This window comes from Solanum tuberosum, unplaced genomic scaffold (assembly GCF_000226075.1).
Source record: "Solanum tuberosum cultivar DM 1-3 516 R44 unplaced genomic scaffold, SolTub_3.0 scf00087, whole genome shotgun sequence".
In the NCBI taxonomy this organism is placed as follows: Eukaryota; Viridiplantae; Streptophyta; class Magnoliopsida; order Solanales; family Solanaceae; genus Solanum; species Solanum tuberosum.
In genome coordinates, this window is record NW_006239017.1 from 1,023,156 (window position 1) to 1,043,181 (window position 20,026).

Consider the following 20,026-nt stretch of genomic DNA (forward strand, 5'->3'; position numbering starts at 1 on the left):
TCAAGAACTAGGAGAAAGGACGGGCAGAAACTATACGCAAAATTACTCTTTTGTTACATTGGTCGAGATAGATCTAAGATTTGAAGTTTATAGATTCGATACAATAATAATTGGACCCGCAATCAAATATTGCTAAATATCTTTATACATATATAAGGTATATATGAACAAAAATTAGTGGATTCTCGGTGAATTCACAACTAATATTCTAGATCCGCCATCGGTTTGAATTGTTTATTTTACACAATAATGCATCACTTTGTGTGTACTATTAGTTGAGTTGTATGTAAGCTGGCTCGAACACCACGGTTATCAAGCAAACTTGTCATAGTAAATGTTGTGTTTATGAATCATAGTATTAATTTGATTTGGTGAAAATTTTAAAGATAGAAAAGCACCAGCTAGCAACGCTTCTTCTCAGAGTGGATGATTAAATGAGTATGGTGGAAATTCGATTAAACATTGTTATGGAGTTATTTCATACACCTTAATAAAAGCAATACAAACTACCTCTTCGTTGGTTGGACAGAAATGTTACACATTGACATAGTTGTTTCTTTAATATATCAAAAATAATAATTAAGCTATTGAAGTTCAAATTCGAAACGAAAACTAATAACGTGTGGAAATCTTTGAGACACCTAATATATTAATGTTTCGGTTGAATTTGGACGGTTCAATGTGGGCTGAGATAAATAAGATCTATGTAATATATAACTCGATCTGCTAACTCTTACCAATTGTTAATTTCTTTATTTGTTTTCTTATAAGTTGCTTACTTGCTTGAATACACGCTAGTTTGCAATATTACGAATCTTATCAGATTTTGGTGCCTCCAAATACATGTATCTCAAGATAAATGAAGTCAAAATTAAGTGTAATTTGTTCTAGATGCATCGTATCCAAGTGGATTCATATGTATTTGGATACATAGACAACTCTCGCTTGCCCCCTTTTCATCTCGCTTGCCACTCTCCTGTGTATCTAGGATCAGATAATGTGAATCACACGAGATACATGTATCTAGAGTGATTCGCATGTATCTGGGATACATAGACAAATGTCGTTCGTCTCCCTTTTGTTCTCACTCACTTCTCCCTATTTCAGTATATCTGGCAGCAAAAAAATATGTATCTTGGCGTATCTGACTTGAAATTCGGTATGAAATTATTAATTATGAGATAAAATGTAATTATTTTACAATATAGGAAGTATTAGTAAATATAGTAGAAATATTTGTGTAATTAGATAGTTTTTCATGAGAAAAAAAGAATTATTTCTAATGTTTTCACAAAGTTTCTCATAGTCAATTGAAGCTACTTACATATTTAATCCAAACAATCCAACTTTTAGATGATTGAATAACTAGACAGATCAAAATGAATTGAATTAATAAATTAATCCAATCTTAAGCCTCAGTAATATTAATTTCACTCAATATCAATGTAACAAAAATATTACTCCTATTAGGAATATTCTCTTTTTCTGTTTTTAGGTATAGATGGAGACTTGAAGAGGCAAATTGAAGTAGACAAATAAAGAGATATAAATGGGAAGCCGTAGTAATAATAAATACTCTTACTTATATATTGTCGATCTATATGATGTTAGAGAGGAATTAAGTTGTTGCAGCTCCTATATTTAAATGTTAGGTTTTAGGAGGCAATAGAGCTGGAGTCTAGTGTTTGGTGAACTTCTTTGCCAACATATGTATTTATTACTCCCTTCATTTCATCATAATAAGTTTGAATCTAAAGTGTGGTGGGAGCAGGTTTTCGAGAATTCAGTAATAAAAATAATTCCTTAGTTATTGGCAATAGAAATGAAACTTGTTTTGATGTCCTCCTTGGTGAGAGTTCAATTTCTATTCGGCACATATAATAAAGTCTATTTTGAAAAAGATTGAAATTATCATCGGAACTCGAGAGTCATAAACTTCAAATTTTGAATAATTAGTTTTTATTTGTGTTTCACATAATCAAGAAGGTTTTATTTAGTTTCTTATGAATTCATTAACTCTATTTAAATGAGTGGATTTTTATGTAATGTATATTAAGTAGGTATACTATATCTCTGCACCTCAAATTATTTGTCATATTTCTCCGTTAGTACTAAGGATAAAATGAAAAATAATACTCTATATTAATTAATTTTATCTTAAACTTCTAAAATAAAAAATAATTTGAAATAACTAATTTTAGAAATTACGATAAATAATTTGAGACGTGACTAAGCTAGAAACACCACTAGGCACTAATATGAAACATAGAAATCTCTTGTGTTTTCTCTAATGTTTGGCGAGAAATTAATACTCCTTTGTTTTCATCTTAAAGGCTACGCTGAAGTTTGAACAATCACTTTGTAGACCATTAAACTTGGTTGTTGTATAGTAATTATTTTATAATGTATTCATGTATTGCATTGATTATATTGTATTGTATCATATTTTGATAAATATGAATATCATTTTTTATCGTTACATAATATTATATATCAACCATTTTAAGGATAAATCTATATGAAAGTAGAGTAAGAGATAAAACTACTGTAAAAAGGTAAAGTAGTATATGAACTATGAACATTAAATTTTACAAATAAAGTTAAATAATAAGAAGAAATTAAAAAAAGTTAATAATGCGATCACATCAAATCAATTGTTTCATGAAATGAAACTCTTCGTCTTTAAATTTTAATGTAGTAACGATCAAAATAAATAGGACAAATTACTTAACTATACTCATTTACTTACCTCAATATCCATTTATCCCTACTTATTTCAAAATTTTCAAAAATCCTTTATTTTACCTATGTATCCCGCATGTATCCCGTGCACAACGCTATGTATCCCGCATGTATCCCGTGCACAACGCTATGTATCCCGCATGTATCCCGTGCACAACGCTATGTATCCCGCATGTATCCCGTGCACAACGCTATGTATCCCGCATGTATCCCGTGCACAACGCTATGTATCCCGCATGTATCCCGTGCACAACGCTATGTATCCCGCATGTATCCCGTGCACAACGCTATGTATCCCGCATGTATCCCGTGCACAACGCTATGTATCCCGCATGTATCCCGTGCACAACGCTATGTATCCCGCATGTATCCCGTGCACAACGCTATGTATCCCGCATGTATCCCGTGCACAACGCTATGTATCCCGCATGTATCCCGTGCACAACGCTATGTATCCCGCATGTATCCCGTGCACAACGCTATGTATCCCGCATGTATCCCGTGCACAACGCTATGTATCCCGCATGTATCCCGTGCACAACGCTATGTATCCCGCATGTATCCCGTGCACAACGCTATGTATCCCGCATGTATCCCGTGCACAATGCTATGTATCCCGCAAACATCATTTTTAAGGGATTTTTGGCAAATAGAAAACTAGAAGGGATAGGATGTTATTTAGTACTTATAATATGTGGTTCCTATAATTTATACAAATAAATATCATATTTAGACCAACAATATAATACAATAACAACTAATTCATTTTCTTGAAAAAAGTGTATTTTGAAGTTAGTGAGTAATAATATCAGGCTATTAGAAAATTGGATAACAGTATTAAAGATTTGTGATACGGTCTAAGCATTAGTTGGAGTGGTAATATTAAGTTAAGGAATTGAGATTGGCGTGAGTAAAATGGCTTCTACCACATAAGTTGGGTTTCATTAATTCTTAACGAGATCAGGTCTCAAGTCCAAGCACTTGAGAATGAAAAAAAGTCTAGTTACGTTGGAAGAGTCCTCCAAAAGAGTCTTGGATGAGCAATTTCAAATTTAATCGAGCTTCAATATAAATATTGAACATCGAGTGAAAAAAATCAAAGAAACTTGTCATATGATGTAAAGTCATATATACTAATGATGAGATGTTATCCAAAATAACATCAATTGTCTTTTAAGGTACATTTTTTTGAAGAAATTTAAGGTACATAAAAATGTTTTTTCACTTTTCAGACCAGAATTTACTATTATTTTCTTTTCTTTGTAAAAAGAAACTTGAGATAAATTTTTTATCTTTTCATAATTTGTACACAACTACTATTACAGTCAGATTTTATGTAGCATATGATAAAAGTTTTTGTTTAACATTTATATATATCAACAATTTTGTAAACAACTATTATTACTAGCTAGGTTTATATCATTTCTCAGTATTTAGATATAAATGTTACTCCTACTTTTATTTAAAACATAAATTAAGTAATATTGAAAGACCTCTTAATTTTAAAGTTCAAACCGTGAAAACTTAAAACATTTCAAAATAAATATTTTGACGATGATAGTATTGATTTCTCCCTATAAAATTCTGTTCCCATTATTAAACCAATAAAAACCATGCATGAAATCTTTTTAATTGGAGCTTTTAAGGACATTTATAATTCTTCAAAATTAAAGTTATTAAAATACATATCACTTATGAATTACGATCAACCTTTCTTTAATACAAACAAATCATTTGCAATAACAAAATGATTTTATTGGCTATTATTACAAAAGATCTACTAGATATTTAAGTTACAATTCTCTCTTAAAATCTTCTTCTTAATTATATATGAGTGAGTTAATTAATTTTTATGATTAATTGTATTTGAATTCTTCAAACCCCAATTTCTTTTTTATTCTTTGTAGTTTGACCATTTTAAAAAGAAAAAATCTCACTCCAAGATACCATGCTTTTTGACTTTCTAAGAATTAGGACCTTTTCATTCTTGAAATGTCAATATAAATAATTGGAACATTATATGAAAGTGACATATATTTTGCCATTTAATCTCTAATCTCGCCGGAAAAATCACGTCAAAATGCTAGCATTAACTCTCTCGGGGTCCAGCCAGACACCGGGGACGTAACAAAATATTATATATATATATGCTCGAAATTTATACCAAATTAAGTAATTTAATGTTTAGAAGAATTTAATTTCAACTAGGATACATATGACCGTAAGTGACAAAAGTTATATACCGTATGTACATAACATGTGTCTTACTAGCTCAGGTAAATATCGAGTGCAAGATAAAAAAAAAATATTCACATTCATGCATGCACCTCCAAGAAAAATAGAATTAATCACATTGTTAAATTTGGTGTTACTTAAGGACCTCAGAGTGCTGATTTTTATTTTAATTTTAACTCAGAATAATCCGTAACCACCATAATCTTTGCTATATTCGAGTAAGCATTTTGTGCGCACTATGTAGCATTGATTTTTAAAAAGTGTGAAAGTAAAAACTTAGTCCAACAGTCTATTCAAGGTTGGGACTTAATTTATGACATTATTACTTTTTATCAGGGTCATAAAATGTAATGTTTAATAAATATAAAAAGGTCATAAAAGAATACTCATTAAACAGGGTTAATATTCTATATATCGTGTTCATTTCTTTTGTATTAAATATACTATAACTAAGCCAACTACATCATTTGATGAACAAGGAAATATAATAAGGAAATATGGAGTATAGTACTATTTTTCTGAAACTAAATGAAAAATTAAGAAAATGTATGAAGTTTTCTTAGATTTGTTTTTTTTTATAAAAAAGATGGAATGGAGAAATGTTCAAATTTGGGCCGTTTGCCACCCCTAAAATATTGGTATCTGGTAAAGCTTGCAGTTGGAATTTTAATGAAGTCACACACATAATTTTGCTTATTGACCAAGTCAGCCTGGTACTTTGGGTTTGTGGGTGGGGTAGGGTTGGGAAGGGGGGGGGGGTAGTTACTTATTTTTGAGAAACAATATTCTTCTAAATACAATTATATGTAAATTATTTAAGAAAATACTATGATGTGCTAAGTGGTGGTTTATGGGTGGTAAGCAGTGGGGAGGACTGACAATGAACTTGAAATGTTAATTATGAAATTTATTTTTTCTATTTTTGATATTTTCCCCATTTTTAAAAGAATTTATTTTCCTAAAAAAATATATATATTGATCAATTAAACATGAAAAAATAAACTCCATACAAAATACACCCTAATGTAGTTCCTTAATCGGTTAATCCTTTGTTTCTACAATGTATCGAGAAAATTAAAAATACTACTCCTTTCACATGAGCAAAGCTATAAGCTTGTCTATGAATTCAGTAAAATTTAGTAATTTAAATTTAAATTTTGTATTTGTATATAAAAAAATTCACCATATACATAGAAATATTTTTAAAAATTTAATAAATTAATTTTTCTGAAATATAAAACTCGTGAAGTCAAAATTCTAACTTCATTTTTGCTACTTTGTAGTCCACTTACTTATAACTTATATATTCTCTAAATGTTTTTGTGTGCTACTTAAGAAAGATACCAAATATTTTTAACTATAATAAAGTATTTACTAAGACTATTTTTTCCCCTTAAACGTCTCACTTTTCACTAATTATAGTAGTAAATAAAGAGTGGATTTGAAAAACCAATAAAGAGTATCTTTTTTAAAAAAACGTCAAATATTAAACAATTTTATTTGACTAACACGACTAATATATATTTGGAAGAGGAAGTAGTGCGCTGACAAATTATAATAAGACTAACCAATACTAATAAAGGTTGTGAATTTATTATAGAGTGGTAAGTACTCCCTCATTCTTAATCAAGAGGCCTCATATTTACCCCCAATGTGGGACTTTCCGGATCCGAATTTAGTCAGACTCCAATGTAAGTACCTTACGTCAAGTGGGAAACAAAGAAAAAGTTAACCAATAAAATGGCTAAGGAATGTTTTCTTACCCAATGTGGAGCTTTTCGGAGTGAATTCGAATTTAGTCGGGCTCTAAATCTCTAATGTAATGTGGGTACCGGATAGAAAACAAAAAAAATAACCAATAAAATGGCTAAGGGGTGTTTTCTTCCTCAATGTGGAATTTCCCAATGTGAATCCCAATATAGGCGGACTCCAATATAATATGAATACCAAACACCAACTGAGAAAAAAAAGATTAACCAATATAATGGCTAAGGGATGTTTTCTTCTGTTTTTTTTTTTCTATCTATTTTCTTCGAGAGACATTTGAACTGTTTTAGCGGGGTGGATTTAAAAATTAAAATTCTTTAAAAATTACAAAATTATATATATATATATATATATATATATATATATATATATATATATATATATATATATATATATATATATATATATATATATATATATATATATATATATATATATATATATATATATATATATATATATATATATATATATATATATATATATATATATATATATATATATATATATATATATATATATATATATATATATATATATATATATATATATATATATATATATATATATATATATATATATATATATATATATATATATATATATATATATATATATATATATATATATATATATATATATATATATATATATATATATATATATATATATATATATATATATATATATATATATATATATATATATATATATATATATATATATATATATATATATATATATATATATATATATATATATATATATATATATATATATATATATATATATATATATATATATATATATATATATATATATATATATATATATATATATATATATATATATATATATATATATATATATATATATATATATATATATATATATATATATATATATATATTATAAAATAATTCTCTTTAATAAAATATAGAATTTGAATTAAACTTACTAAATTCTATCGAATTCATTATAGTTAAAGTGACTATTGTCATTTGAATTATCTTTTTTTCAATGGAACCGTAAGAAAGGCGGAGGATAAAAGGTGGCAAAGCCCAAGCCTACGATATAAATATTTGATGAAGCGAAAACAAAATTTAATTATCGAGCATAATTCCATTCATTCAATTTTTAATTGGATTTAAATTTTAATTTGTTTTCTTATAATTTATTTAAATATTTTATAATTTTTTATTATTTATTATAACTATTGATTATATATAACATAACAAATAAAAAGTATATTTTTAAAATAATTAGACAAAAAGTTTTTATCACCTATCTTTAAATTGAGATATAAATTCCATCAACTAACTATTAATTCATTCGTATATATTATTATCATTCAATTTAACCATTACTAGATCTAATTTTTAAAAATAGATCTCTAAACAATACTATAACAAAAATATTTTTTAGCATAAATAAATATGCAGATTAACAAAAACTACTAAACCTTAGCAGATATTAGTTAATTCTCATTAGATCCAATATCGCTATAGATTTTAGTAGCATTTACAAAAAGTGCTAAAATATAATTGTCACTAGTAATTACGTAACTCTAAAAAAATGTGACACCCATCTTAAAATAAAAAATTCACATCGACAAAAGCACATAAGAGATATTGTGTTATAAGTAAACAAGTCTTGTACATTAATAACACGAGTCTAGGCCAAGAACAAACAATATCACTAACGAACTGAGTAATTACATGTATATAGCGGCATTTACGAAGAGCGCTTGTATTGGTATTTTTATCATGATTCTCCCAAAAATGTGTTTTTTTGTCTTCCCTCCCTCCTATAGCCTATTGCTATGCATTTCTTTCTCCCACATTTTCCAATCTCCCTTCATTAATTACTTCCCACCTTCCCCTCCCCCCTCTCTCTCTATTTCTCTCCATCCGTTTCTCATTTTCTAATTTTCTCCACCAAATCCTCTTTCTCAATTCATGCTCATTATATTTCATATTTATTATTTTTATATATATGTCTGATTTTTCGTCCGTTACGTTAATTTTCTTACAACATCAACCATAATTCTTGCCTTAGTATATGCTATTCATTTTTTCCTTTATAACATCATCCATTCTTCTTATAATATAATAAACTTCCCAATATTATCATCATTACATTACAATTACAACAACTATTTAATTTACTCAAAAATCATCTATATGTACATGTGATTAATTATCATTCAATTGTTTTTTCCTTGTCCAAATATATATACATAGAGGGAAATTAATTAAAGAGATCAATGGAATACGGCACCGGAGGTGGTGGTGGTGGTGGTGGTGGAGCTTCGTCAAGTGGCGGTGACGCCACAGATGCTCACCGGAAGAAGAAACGTTTCCATCGACATACAGCTCATCAAATTCAAAGCCTTGAATCGTAAGAAATATATAAAGTACTTCTTTTGAGTATTATTAATTATAAAAGGAATAATAATAATAATGATTTTTTTAACTTATATATACTTTACTTAGTCATGTGTAAAAATTTCGTATGTTTTGACTAGTTGTAGCGAGTAATATGTCTTATTTTTTTCAATTTTCTAATTCCTAGGGGTTTAGCTGAATCGAGTAGTTTTTGCTTTAACCTAGAGTATTTGTGTTAAGAAATTTTTAATTCAATATATATGCGAATTCAATTGTTTGCGTTTTTCTAAAATTCAGAATTCATAAAGATGAAATTTTAGATAGTAGTGTCAAAATATAGTACTAATATTTTTTGGTGTTTATACATTGTAGTGTGTTCAAGGAATGTCCACATCCAGACGAGAAAATTAGATTGCAGTTGAGTAGAGATTTGGGTTTGGCTCCTCGTCAAATAAAGTTTTGGTTCCAAAATAGGAGGACTCAATTGAAGGTTTTTTTTGTTTAAAATTAAGTACTATTTTCATGTGTTAGTTTGATGGAGTAATAAACATGAAGTTTATGATTGTAGAGTCAACATGAGAGAGCAGATAATAGTGCACTTCGATCAGAAAATGATAGAATTCGATGTGAAAACATCGCGATAAGGGAAGCAATCAAGAATGTGATATGTCCATCTTGTGGAGGTCCTCCAGTTACTGAAGACACTTATTTTGATGAACAAAAATTGAGAATGGAGAATTTGCAACTAAAAGAGGAGGTGTCTATATCTATTCTTGTTTCTATTCGTTTATTTCTCTGTTTCTTTATGTTTATTTCCTTTTCTTGGCATATGTAGCTTGACAAAATTTCAAGCATTGCTGCAAAGTATATGGGGAGGCCTATTTCGCAACTTCCACCAGTGCAACCTGTTCATTTGTCCTCACTTAACTTAATGTCCATGCCTAATTTTGGACTAACTGGTCCTTCACTTGATCTTGATCTTCTCCCTGGAAGTTTGAGTACTTATCCAAATTTACCATGTCCTACATTGAACATATCAGACATGGATAAGTCCCTTATGGCTGATATTGCTGGCAATGCCATGGAAGAACTGATTAGGCTTTTACAAACTAACGAACCTTTGTGGACAAAGTCCACAGCTGATGGCAGAGATGTACTTGACATCGATAACTATGACCAGATTTTTCCAAAGGCTAACAGTTCGTTGAAAAATCCAAATGTTCGTGTTGAGGCTTCCAGGCAATCAGGTGTTGTGATCATGAATGGTTTGGCCTTAGTCGACATGTTCATGGATGTGGTTAGTTTATCTTCTCAGTCACATTGTCTTTATTTTAGCATTTAAGGAACCTGATAGTGAAAAGTTTGATCTGTTCTCGCAATTTTGTAGAATAAATGGGTGGAATTCTTTCCTACAATTGTTTCAAAGGCAAGAACACTTGAAGTAATATCATGTGGCATGATGGGCAGTCGGAGTAGTACATTACAATTGGTAAAGAAATGTAGTATTAACTTCATTTTTTCCTTGAAGTTATATTCATATTGTTGTAGAGGCTGAAATTAGTCATGCTTCTTGCAGATGTATGAAGAACAGCAAGTGCTTTCGCCATTAGTCCCAACACGACAATTCTACTTCCTACGGTTTTGCCAGCAGATTGAGACGGGCTCGTGGGCAATTGTTGATGTTTCCTATGATATTACTCAAGAAAATATGTACCCTCCCTCTTCTTGTAAGGTTCATAAGCTCCCATCTGGATGTTTGATACAAGACATGCCCAATGGTTATTCCAAGGTTGTCGAAATGGCTCTAATAAGCTCTATAATATCACATTTGTAGTAGTACTTACTTTATCTAATTTGTTAATTCTATTGTGGTATAGGTAACTTGGTTGGAACATGTTGAAGTGGAAGAGAAAGGTTCAATTCATAGGCTATATAGAGATCTTATATATAGTGGTATGGCATTTGGAGCAGAGAGATGGCTTGGTTCTCTTCAGAGATTGTGTGAGAGATATGCTTGTTTAATGGTTAGCGGCAACTCTTCTCGTGAACTTGGAGGAGGTATATTCAATGGGACATATGTTTTCACTAATTAATACTATTGCATTCAATACCTGTTTAACCAATCGATCAACTGCCCTACTCTTATATTCGAGCTTGAGACTAACTAAATATACTTGCAAATATAAGTGCTTAAATACTTGATTTGGTTGAAACTAATTTGCGTGTGATGCAATGGTGGCAGTGATTCCGTCACCAGAAGGGAAGAAAAGCATGATGAAAGTGGCTCAAAGAATGGTGAGCAGTTTCTGTGCCAGCATAAATCCGTCCAATGGACACCAGTGGAACAACATTTCTACATTGGATGAATTTGAAGTTAGAGCCACCCTTCAAAAGTGCACAGATCCTGGCCAGCCCAATGGTGTAGTCATCAGTGCAGCTTCCACTATTTGGCTCCCAGTTCCTCCACAACATGTTTTCAATTTCCTCAGGGACGAAAGGACTCGACCTCAGGTGTGCATAAATTTACTAAGCTTCTAAAATTTCAATGAAGGCCATTTTTCGTTCATTTTGTAGTACATTATAGATTGTTTCTTCCCCCTTGGGTATGGAGTCGCCTTTGTTAGGGAGCGCTTTACCCCCAATGTGGGACTTTCCAGCGCGAATCCGGATTTAGTTGGGGGTTATAGATACCGGATGGGAAACCAAAAAGTGTATATATTTTGCCTTGTTCTAATTCAATTTTTTTCTTTTGACACAGTGGGATGTTCTTTCCAACCAAAATCCAGTACAAGAGGTAGCTCACATTGCAAATGGCTCTCACCCAGGGAATTCTATTTCTGTGCTCAGGGTAAATTTCCATAATCCAATCGTATACTCCCCCGTTTCAATTTGTTTGTGCTGCATTCCGTTTTAGTTTGTTTCAATTTATGGTCTTTAAAAGTTTTTTTGACTTTCTTAAACTCCTTGTCAAATCAAAACCAGACAAACAAATTGAAACAGACGGAGTAGTGTATTTAACATTTTGATAACGAGGACAACGTTACATTGTTGCAGGCCTATAACACTAGCCAGAATAACATGTTGATACTTCAAGAAAGTTGCATAGACTCATCAGGTTCACTAGTAGTCTACAGTCCTGTTGATTTACAATCCATCAACATTGCAATGAGTGGTGAAGACACCACCTACATCCCTTTGCTCCCCTCAGGTTTCACAATATCACAAGATGGACGAGGGTCCAACGAGGCATTATCGATGAATAATGGTAGTACCATGGGAGGAGCAGGTGCAGGGGGGTCACTAGTGACAGTAGTGTTTCAGATATTGGTAAGCAGTTTATCATCATCAGCCAAAATGAGCCCAGAATCAGTAAACACAGTTAATAACCTTATAGGCAACACTATCCACCAAATTAAAACTGCCTTGAATTGCTCCACTTCCTGATCCAAAATTTTGAATTTAATTCCGCTCCTGCTCCTCCTGCTCCTGCCTGCTGCCTGCTTTAAATACACCGTACAGATGAGAAGTTGGATCATGAATTCAATGAGGAGAAAAAAAAAAAAGATCTTATTTGAAGTTAGTTGAGAATTATGAATGCTATGCTTCTTTTCTTTCATCAATATATAGTCCTGGAACTGACACAATGCCTTACTACATCCATATGCCCACTGTCAAAAGCTTTATTACAAGTTTTAACAACTCATAGCTAGTTTCCCCCTTTTTTTTCTTAATTATTCCTAGTGCATTGGATTGGATCGTCCTTTTTATGTTACGGAGTCAAGAACGAACCATACATGTTTTTTTTCTTTTGTTAGGAAGTGATTCATGATTTGAGTTTTATTCTATTCAGGCAAGAAATTTGTATGGTTCGGGTATTGACTTCTACACATGAATTTTTATTTTTATTTTCATTAATCTAACTGTGATGTATCCATTTCTCTATATGTATCAATATTTATGCAACATGTTTTTGCTTAGTAAATTAAAAAAATGTGCATGGACACCAAAATGTGGTCCAATGTGGTAGAAAAATGACAGCCAAGAGTGGGACCAAAACAAGGACATGTTGAGAAAAATTTATTTGCTAACGTCAAAAAAGTCCTTAATTCTCAACTATTCTAAATTAGTGTAATTTATGGTCGGAATTTGTACTGCATTACACCAAGATATAATAATATATAATGTACAACACTATTTTATTTGTTTAGATTTCTTGCTAGATTATTATTCCCTCCCTTCTCCTCTAGCAATTTATTTTATGAAATTATTCTTATTAATAATATTTTGAATACAAATATTTTCAATTTGCTAAAGTAAACGAGTAATAGGAATGATTATTTTTCAGTATACTTGACAAGTAAAAAATAACTAAACGCAAGTATATATTTGTAGTAGTCTGTGTGTTTCTTCCAAGGTTGGTCCTTTTTAGGCCCAAATGATGTGGGATGGTATCCATTATTCTCATGTTTACAATGCACAACTCCTTTCCTCCTCTTCCTGTTTTTCTTCTTCTAATTTTGATGAAAAGTTAACATGTTCCAAGTGAAAATACAAGCATCAATCAAAAACCTAGGTTGAATATATGTGTACCTTATTGATATTGATCAATTGTTTTGGCTACAACTTATAAATGTAGACACACAAGAGGCCGATCAATATATATGGTGTGGCTTCGACAGAACTAATAGCTTTAGCCCAAATCTTATATATGTGTCTGAGAAACATAATACATAAACGAGTCGAGGTCCGGTGGTGAACGAGCAATTTTCAAAACCCATAAACTTTAAATTGTGAAAATGATTTAATCAATTCCCCCCAAAAGTTTCAAAAGAATAATTTGTTTTCTTCTTTATTCACTACTTATACAATTCTTCTTTTTTTTCTTGTTCGGGTCAGAGAAATCATTTTTGCCTAGTACAGATCCAGAATGGTAGTATTTTTTTTTTGGGCCAAGGGACAGAAAATACCCAAATGGATTCAGAATATATATCCTTTTTTGAAGGAATCTTATTACTTCATCGACTACCTAAATTGTTACGTAGGTTCTCTGATCTTTTTGGAGAATCTTAGTAGTTCCACTATCTGAATTTTTACCAAGGTTCTCTGATACTTTTAGGGGAATCTTAGTAGTTCGACTACCTGAATTTTTACCTAAATTTTTCGATCCTTTTGAAGGAATTTTAGTAGCTCGACTACCTGAATTTTTACCTAGGTTCTCCGATCCTCCTGCTCTTCGTACAGTAAGCCAAAAATAGTGTAATTAATACGTATGACCGAATATTCTAGCCTCCAATAATCATCACTGTATCTGCTTCTTTCTTTTTCCATTTTTTTTTATTGGTTTTTGTTTGTCTTTTTTTCTTTCTTTAGAATCAAAGATTCTTCCTTGCAGAAAATGAAATCATCATATATCACTTTCAATTTTGTATGAAAGGTATCGGTTTGTTGCTTTTTTCACTTTATTCCAATTTTTAACCTAAATATATAAAGCCAATATATGGTCTCCATAATATTAATAATTAGCCGTCTATGCCTTTGTCGTTACACTTGTTTTTATGACCTTAATTTAGCATATGCAAGTTGTCGATATACTATAGCATTCAAAGTTATGTAGCCCTTGGTTGAAAAATCACATCGTATAAATGTATCTATAGTAAATATTGAACTTGCTCTTAACAAGTAATTATTAACTAGTTTTCGACTTTTGTGCATGCAACATGCAGGAGTTGTACTCAGTCTTCAAGAAAAATGGAGTTTTTCCATGAGAAGTCATCAAATGACTCTATAAGAAGTCTTAAATATTGAGCTGAAAGTTTTGTTTTTTTTCAGTCAATTTTTGTTATAAGTCAGTTTGTGTCTTAATATATTCAACATCCAAGAGAAAATAAAATTGTATTCTCTAAATAGATTTTTACCATCACACTGTTGTCGTGAGCATGATTAATTGAAATAGTATATCCTAAAACTAAACCTTATATTTAATGAGAGATGAAGCACTTCCAACAAACAGTTGTCATTGTACACAATTAATTGAGGATTATTATATGCCTAAAAACAAACTAGATGTTTAATGAATCCAAGCTAATACCACCACAATTGTTTGATCATAATTAGTAGTAGTAGTATACTAACGTTTCCTATTAAAAATGTAATTTTTGCAACGAAAAATAATATGACATGTAGTTTTTCAGTTGAAAATTGTGTGAACTCTTGGCTCCGTCCCACCTATCCACCATTGAACATTTTTGCTAGAATAGAATATTATATGAGTAGATGTAGAACATATTAATGTATATATCTCAATTAGTCATGAACGAAGTGAGACAAGTATGATTCAATATTGTTAAGGGACAAGTTAATACTCCCTCCGTCCATCTTTACTTATCCACTTTATTAAAAATAGTTGTCAAATTTGAAAAATTAAGAGATAATTTACATTTTGTGTTTATATATCTTTGATATTAAATATTATTCAATATCTAATTAATACCTCTATTATTTAGTGTTTCTTAAGGACTAAGATGTATGTCAAGTCATGTCAATTATTAGCTTATTTTAACTAGCACAATTTAACACAACTAAGAGTTAAGCTTATTTGTGCTAAATAGTCCAAATTGACCAACAAAAAAAATTATGTTGGCCGCGCTACGTGCGGTTTTAAATATTTCAGATTTTATTTAAATTTTTCTAACAGAATTTCACTTTATTTGATAATATTAACTATAAAAATTGTATTTTGTTTCTACAAATTTACAAAACATTATTTCCTTTAATTCTACTTTTATGTACTCTTTGTAACTCTTATTTTATCTTTTAAATATTTGATTACATTATTATTTCTCACACACTTATTATTTAATTTTATCCCTATAAAAGTTTTCGAGTATTCACATACATAATTCTTTTTCATAATTTTTTGTGTTTTCTCCTATTTTAGAAGATCATGAATGCTTGTGGACTGGGAACCTAAATAAGCCACAAAAACATAAAAGTGACCAAAATAAGCCACTACTTTAGGAAGTAACTAAAATAGGCTTAGTGGAAGAAAAAATTCCACTTTATCTAATATTCTAAACGTTTTCCGTTAGTCTCATAACGTGTATATTTTAATATATAACGGAATTATTTTCTACACTTTATAAAATGAAACTATTTTTTACACTTTATAAAGTGGAACTTTTTCTTACACTTTATAAAGTGGAAGAAAATCTTACACTTTACAAAGTGGAAGAGAAAATTCCACTTTACAAAGAGAAATATTTTCACGTTTTTATCTCTTTTGCAGTGTTTGTCATACAATTATATTGATTTGACATATCATAAAAACGGAAAAAATTATTACACTATGTATTTTTATTTTTTTATTCTGAAAAATCCTCCAATCTCTATTTAAGGAGGACGTTCAAACATTAACTGGTAGCACCTACAACATACTTTCTATATTTGTTCATTTCAATCTCAAAAAGGGTTCCAGATGACTACATAGATCAAATCAAGTTAACAATACTTGAAATCTATGTTAGGAAGGAGCCTAAGACTAGTCAACAACGTTCTCCTTTATCGGTCAATGTCCATCCACTTTATAAAAAGTGTAATAAAAAGTTTCACTTTATAAAGTGTAAGAAAAAGTTCCACTTTATAAAGTGTAAGAAATAGTTCCATTTTATAAAGTGTAGAAAATAATTCCGTTATATATTAAAATATACACGTTATGAGACTAACGGAAAACGTTTAGAATATTAGATAAAGTGGAATTTTTTCTTCCACTAAGTCTATTTTAGTTACTTCCTAAAGTAGTGGCTTATTTTGGTCACTTTTATATTTTTGTGGCTTATTTAGGTTCCCAGTCCTGAATATTGTATCCTGAAACATAAAAAAGGTGAATGTCACGCCTTGCAAAAAAAAAAGTACAATTTTTAAGTTTTACAATATAAATAGAAAGAACAAATGGGCATTTTATCTTTAATTGTACCAAATAGATTTCAAATTTATTTAATTTTTATATGTTTGCTCGTTTAACGGTTCATTTTCTCAGATTTATACACTTTTAATATACTGCTTGCTTCACTAAAACAATCTAAAATAATTTCTACTACAAACAATCTATTTGAAGCTAATGGTTCATTTTTCATAATTATAAAAAAAAATAGTTACATAAAGTAATTTTTAATAACGTAAAATGAGTTATGGCAAAATATACTTTTAGATTCTTTTTATTGTTTTGATGTACAAATAAATATAAGAAAATAAGAAATTTTGCAAAATGTTTTCGCAAGCAATTTCAAAATAGAATTCTCACAAGTCCATTACGATTTTCCTCCATCTCTCGTATTATTTTTTTCACTATTAAAAAAAGAAGATAAACATGAAATCACTTATTGATTTGCAAAAGGAGAATCCTACATGAATGAAGCTAATCTTGATAATAAATAATAATTTACAATGAACCGATTATATGAATACAATCAATAATGAAAAGTCAATAAATTTGTGTTCTTGATAAGATCACATATCCATGCATGCGATCTGCAGTAAGAAATTTAAAAGACAATTATAGTTTTTTTATTTATTCACGAAGAACTAATAATTCATAAACATTATCAACAATCAACGATGAAAAGTCACTATATAATTTTTAGATTTTTTTTGTGATGAAAAATTAAATAATAAATTTGTTTGGTAAAATTTGAAGACCAACCAAAAGCATGGTATATGAGAACTACTTGCACTTGTTCATGTTTCAACTCCTCTGGAAAATCAATAAAGAGATAAATTATTTTAAAACCGGTAAACAATTAACATATAATTAGAATATTATTTTCATAAGATATATAAATCAAAATTCATTGCTTGAGGTTAATACAAAATGAAGATAAAAATAAGATGTTGCAATGCTAAATAAAAAGAGATTAAGAAGAGATATAAAATGACCAAATTGAAGTAATGATGAAAAATAGAGGAATTGTGGTAGAATTTTGAAATGTTTACATTATATAGTAAAATTCTGAAATGTTAGAATTATCTTTTTCATTAAAGTTATCATTAAATGAGTATAGTTTTTAATAAAATTATGTAACCATTTTTCCCGTAATTAACCACATTAATTATGGAAAAGTAAATGTTAATTATAGGGAGTAGCCTTTTGAAATTCTAAAATGTATAACTGATCATTAATAATTTATAACTAATAATTAATAGTATTTAATAATTTAAAAATAGAGAAAAATGTCTAAAATTTAAAAAAATAAATAAATAAATTTTCTGATCATTAAGGCATGTCACATCAGCAGGATGAAGATCCTCCTTTATATATAAGCAAATTATTATTAAAAAATAAATAATGAAATTTTTTTGATAAGAATTAAACAAATTGAATTACGAAACACCATTTATGCACCTATTTTGATTACCCATGTTACTGTTAATATGCACTTAATTAGTGCGCCAAAATTTAATACAGAAACTTCCACATAGAAGCATCAAAATTCAAAAGCATTATTCGAAGGCCCTACTGAAGAATAATTTAATCCATATTTTAATAAAAATGATTAACATTCTTATTGCTATCACCCGACGAAATTTTCTATTTTAAGAAGAATATGCTTATTGACGTTGTTATCAACCCATTAATGACAAAATTATTGCATTACAGAACAAAAGTGTAACTGAAATAACTTTGTTAGTATATTCCTCTTAATTCCCTAATTGTTTAAATTAAGCAGTACTATTCTTTTTAATTATTTTTTTGAAAAAAAAACAATTATTAATGTTGTATCACGTCTAACTTTGGTCATGAAACAGGGATCATTACAAATATAATCCGTTTTTTAAAGTCTAAAGACAACTCCATAACGAACTTATGTTTAATTTTAGCCAAATAATTTTTTTGAGTTTAAAAGCTTAAGCAACTCCAAATGAGTAAAAGGAATGATTTATATATTATCAACTAATTAAATAAAGAATTAAAGAATTGATATTGTAGACATTATTGATCGATACGAGTTTTGTTTATGAAGATGGAAGTCGTTGGAATCAATTAAAAAGGTTGACTTGTCCGGTTTAAAAATTCAAGAAATAATTTGTCATTTTATATCTATTTTACTTGGATTATCAAGTACTAGTTATTTTTTTATTCATTTCTCAATGAGTTAGATGACTTATAATAATTAAACGTGAATAATTTGTCATTTTATATCTATTTTACTTGTGAATGATATTCTACTAGAAATATTCTTGTTATTGCTTTGACTCAAATTCACTAAAATTACTGGACTCAACTCTAATAGCTCTGAATAAATTAAATATGTGCATTAAGATACGAAGGCTTCTTATTCCACAGTAATCGAAATAATTTTTCATATAGATATAAATATTCTTTTTTCATCTAATCATGTTGATTTAACCAATTAAATAATAGTAGTTCTTAGAAGTAAATTAAAATAAATTAATTTTCTTATAGATTTAAATATTCATTAAATTACACAAAAAGTCTTGAAATTACACTTTTATGCTATCATCAAAATAATACATTCCAAATACTAGTCAAATTTCTCTTTAATAAAAGAAAAAAATACATAAAATCCCTTCTAAACTTCGCAGCAAAACTTACTTTGACACTTTAACTTTATGAATAATTATTTACCCTCTAATCTTTTTTCAAGTGAATTAAAATACACCCAAATCGCTGACATGACAAGTCAAAAAAATAACAACGTGTATATACCGAAAATTAAAGAGAAAAAGAATAAGTGAACCCGAATTATTTTTTATTTAGCCAATAATCTTTCTTTTCTTCATCTTCTTCATACTCTAATACCACCCCCAGCCCTTAGTACCACCAAACCCAGCCCCACCTCCCGCCTTTTCATCTTCTTCACACCCAATCCACCTCTCCC

At 29.3% G+C, this 20,026-nt stretch overlaps 1 protein-coding gene across 1 annotated transcript; it reads left to right on the forward strand.

Moving 5' to 3' along the window:
* The first annotated feature begins 8,797 nt into the window (after positions 1-8,797).
* Positions 8,798-13,063, forward strand: LOC102595532 (homeobox-leucine zipper protein HDG11-like). Its single transcript, XM_006347308.2, has 10 exons — positions 8,798-9,144; positions 9,504-9,621; positions 9,700-9,888; positions 9,967-10,428; positions 10,519-10,620; positions 10,708-10,920; positions 11,009-11,189; positions 11,374-11,642; positions 11,890-11,979; positions 12,186-13,063. The coding sequence occupies exons 1-10, from the start codon at positions 9,011-9,013 to the stop codon at positions 12,573-12,575; spliced, it is 2,148 nt and encodes a 715-aa protein (XP_006347370.1). The 5' UTR covers positions 8,798-9,010; the 3' UTR covers positions 12,576-13,063.
* Positions 13,064-20,026: the final 6,963 nt, after the last annotated feature.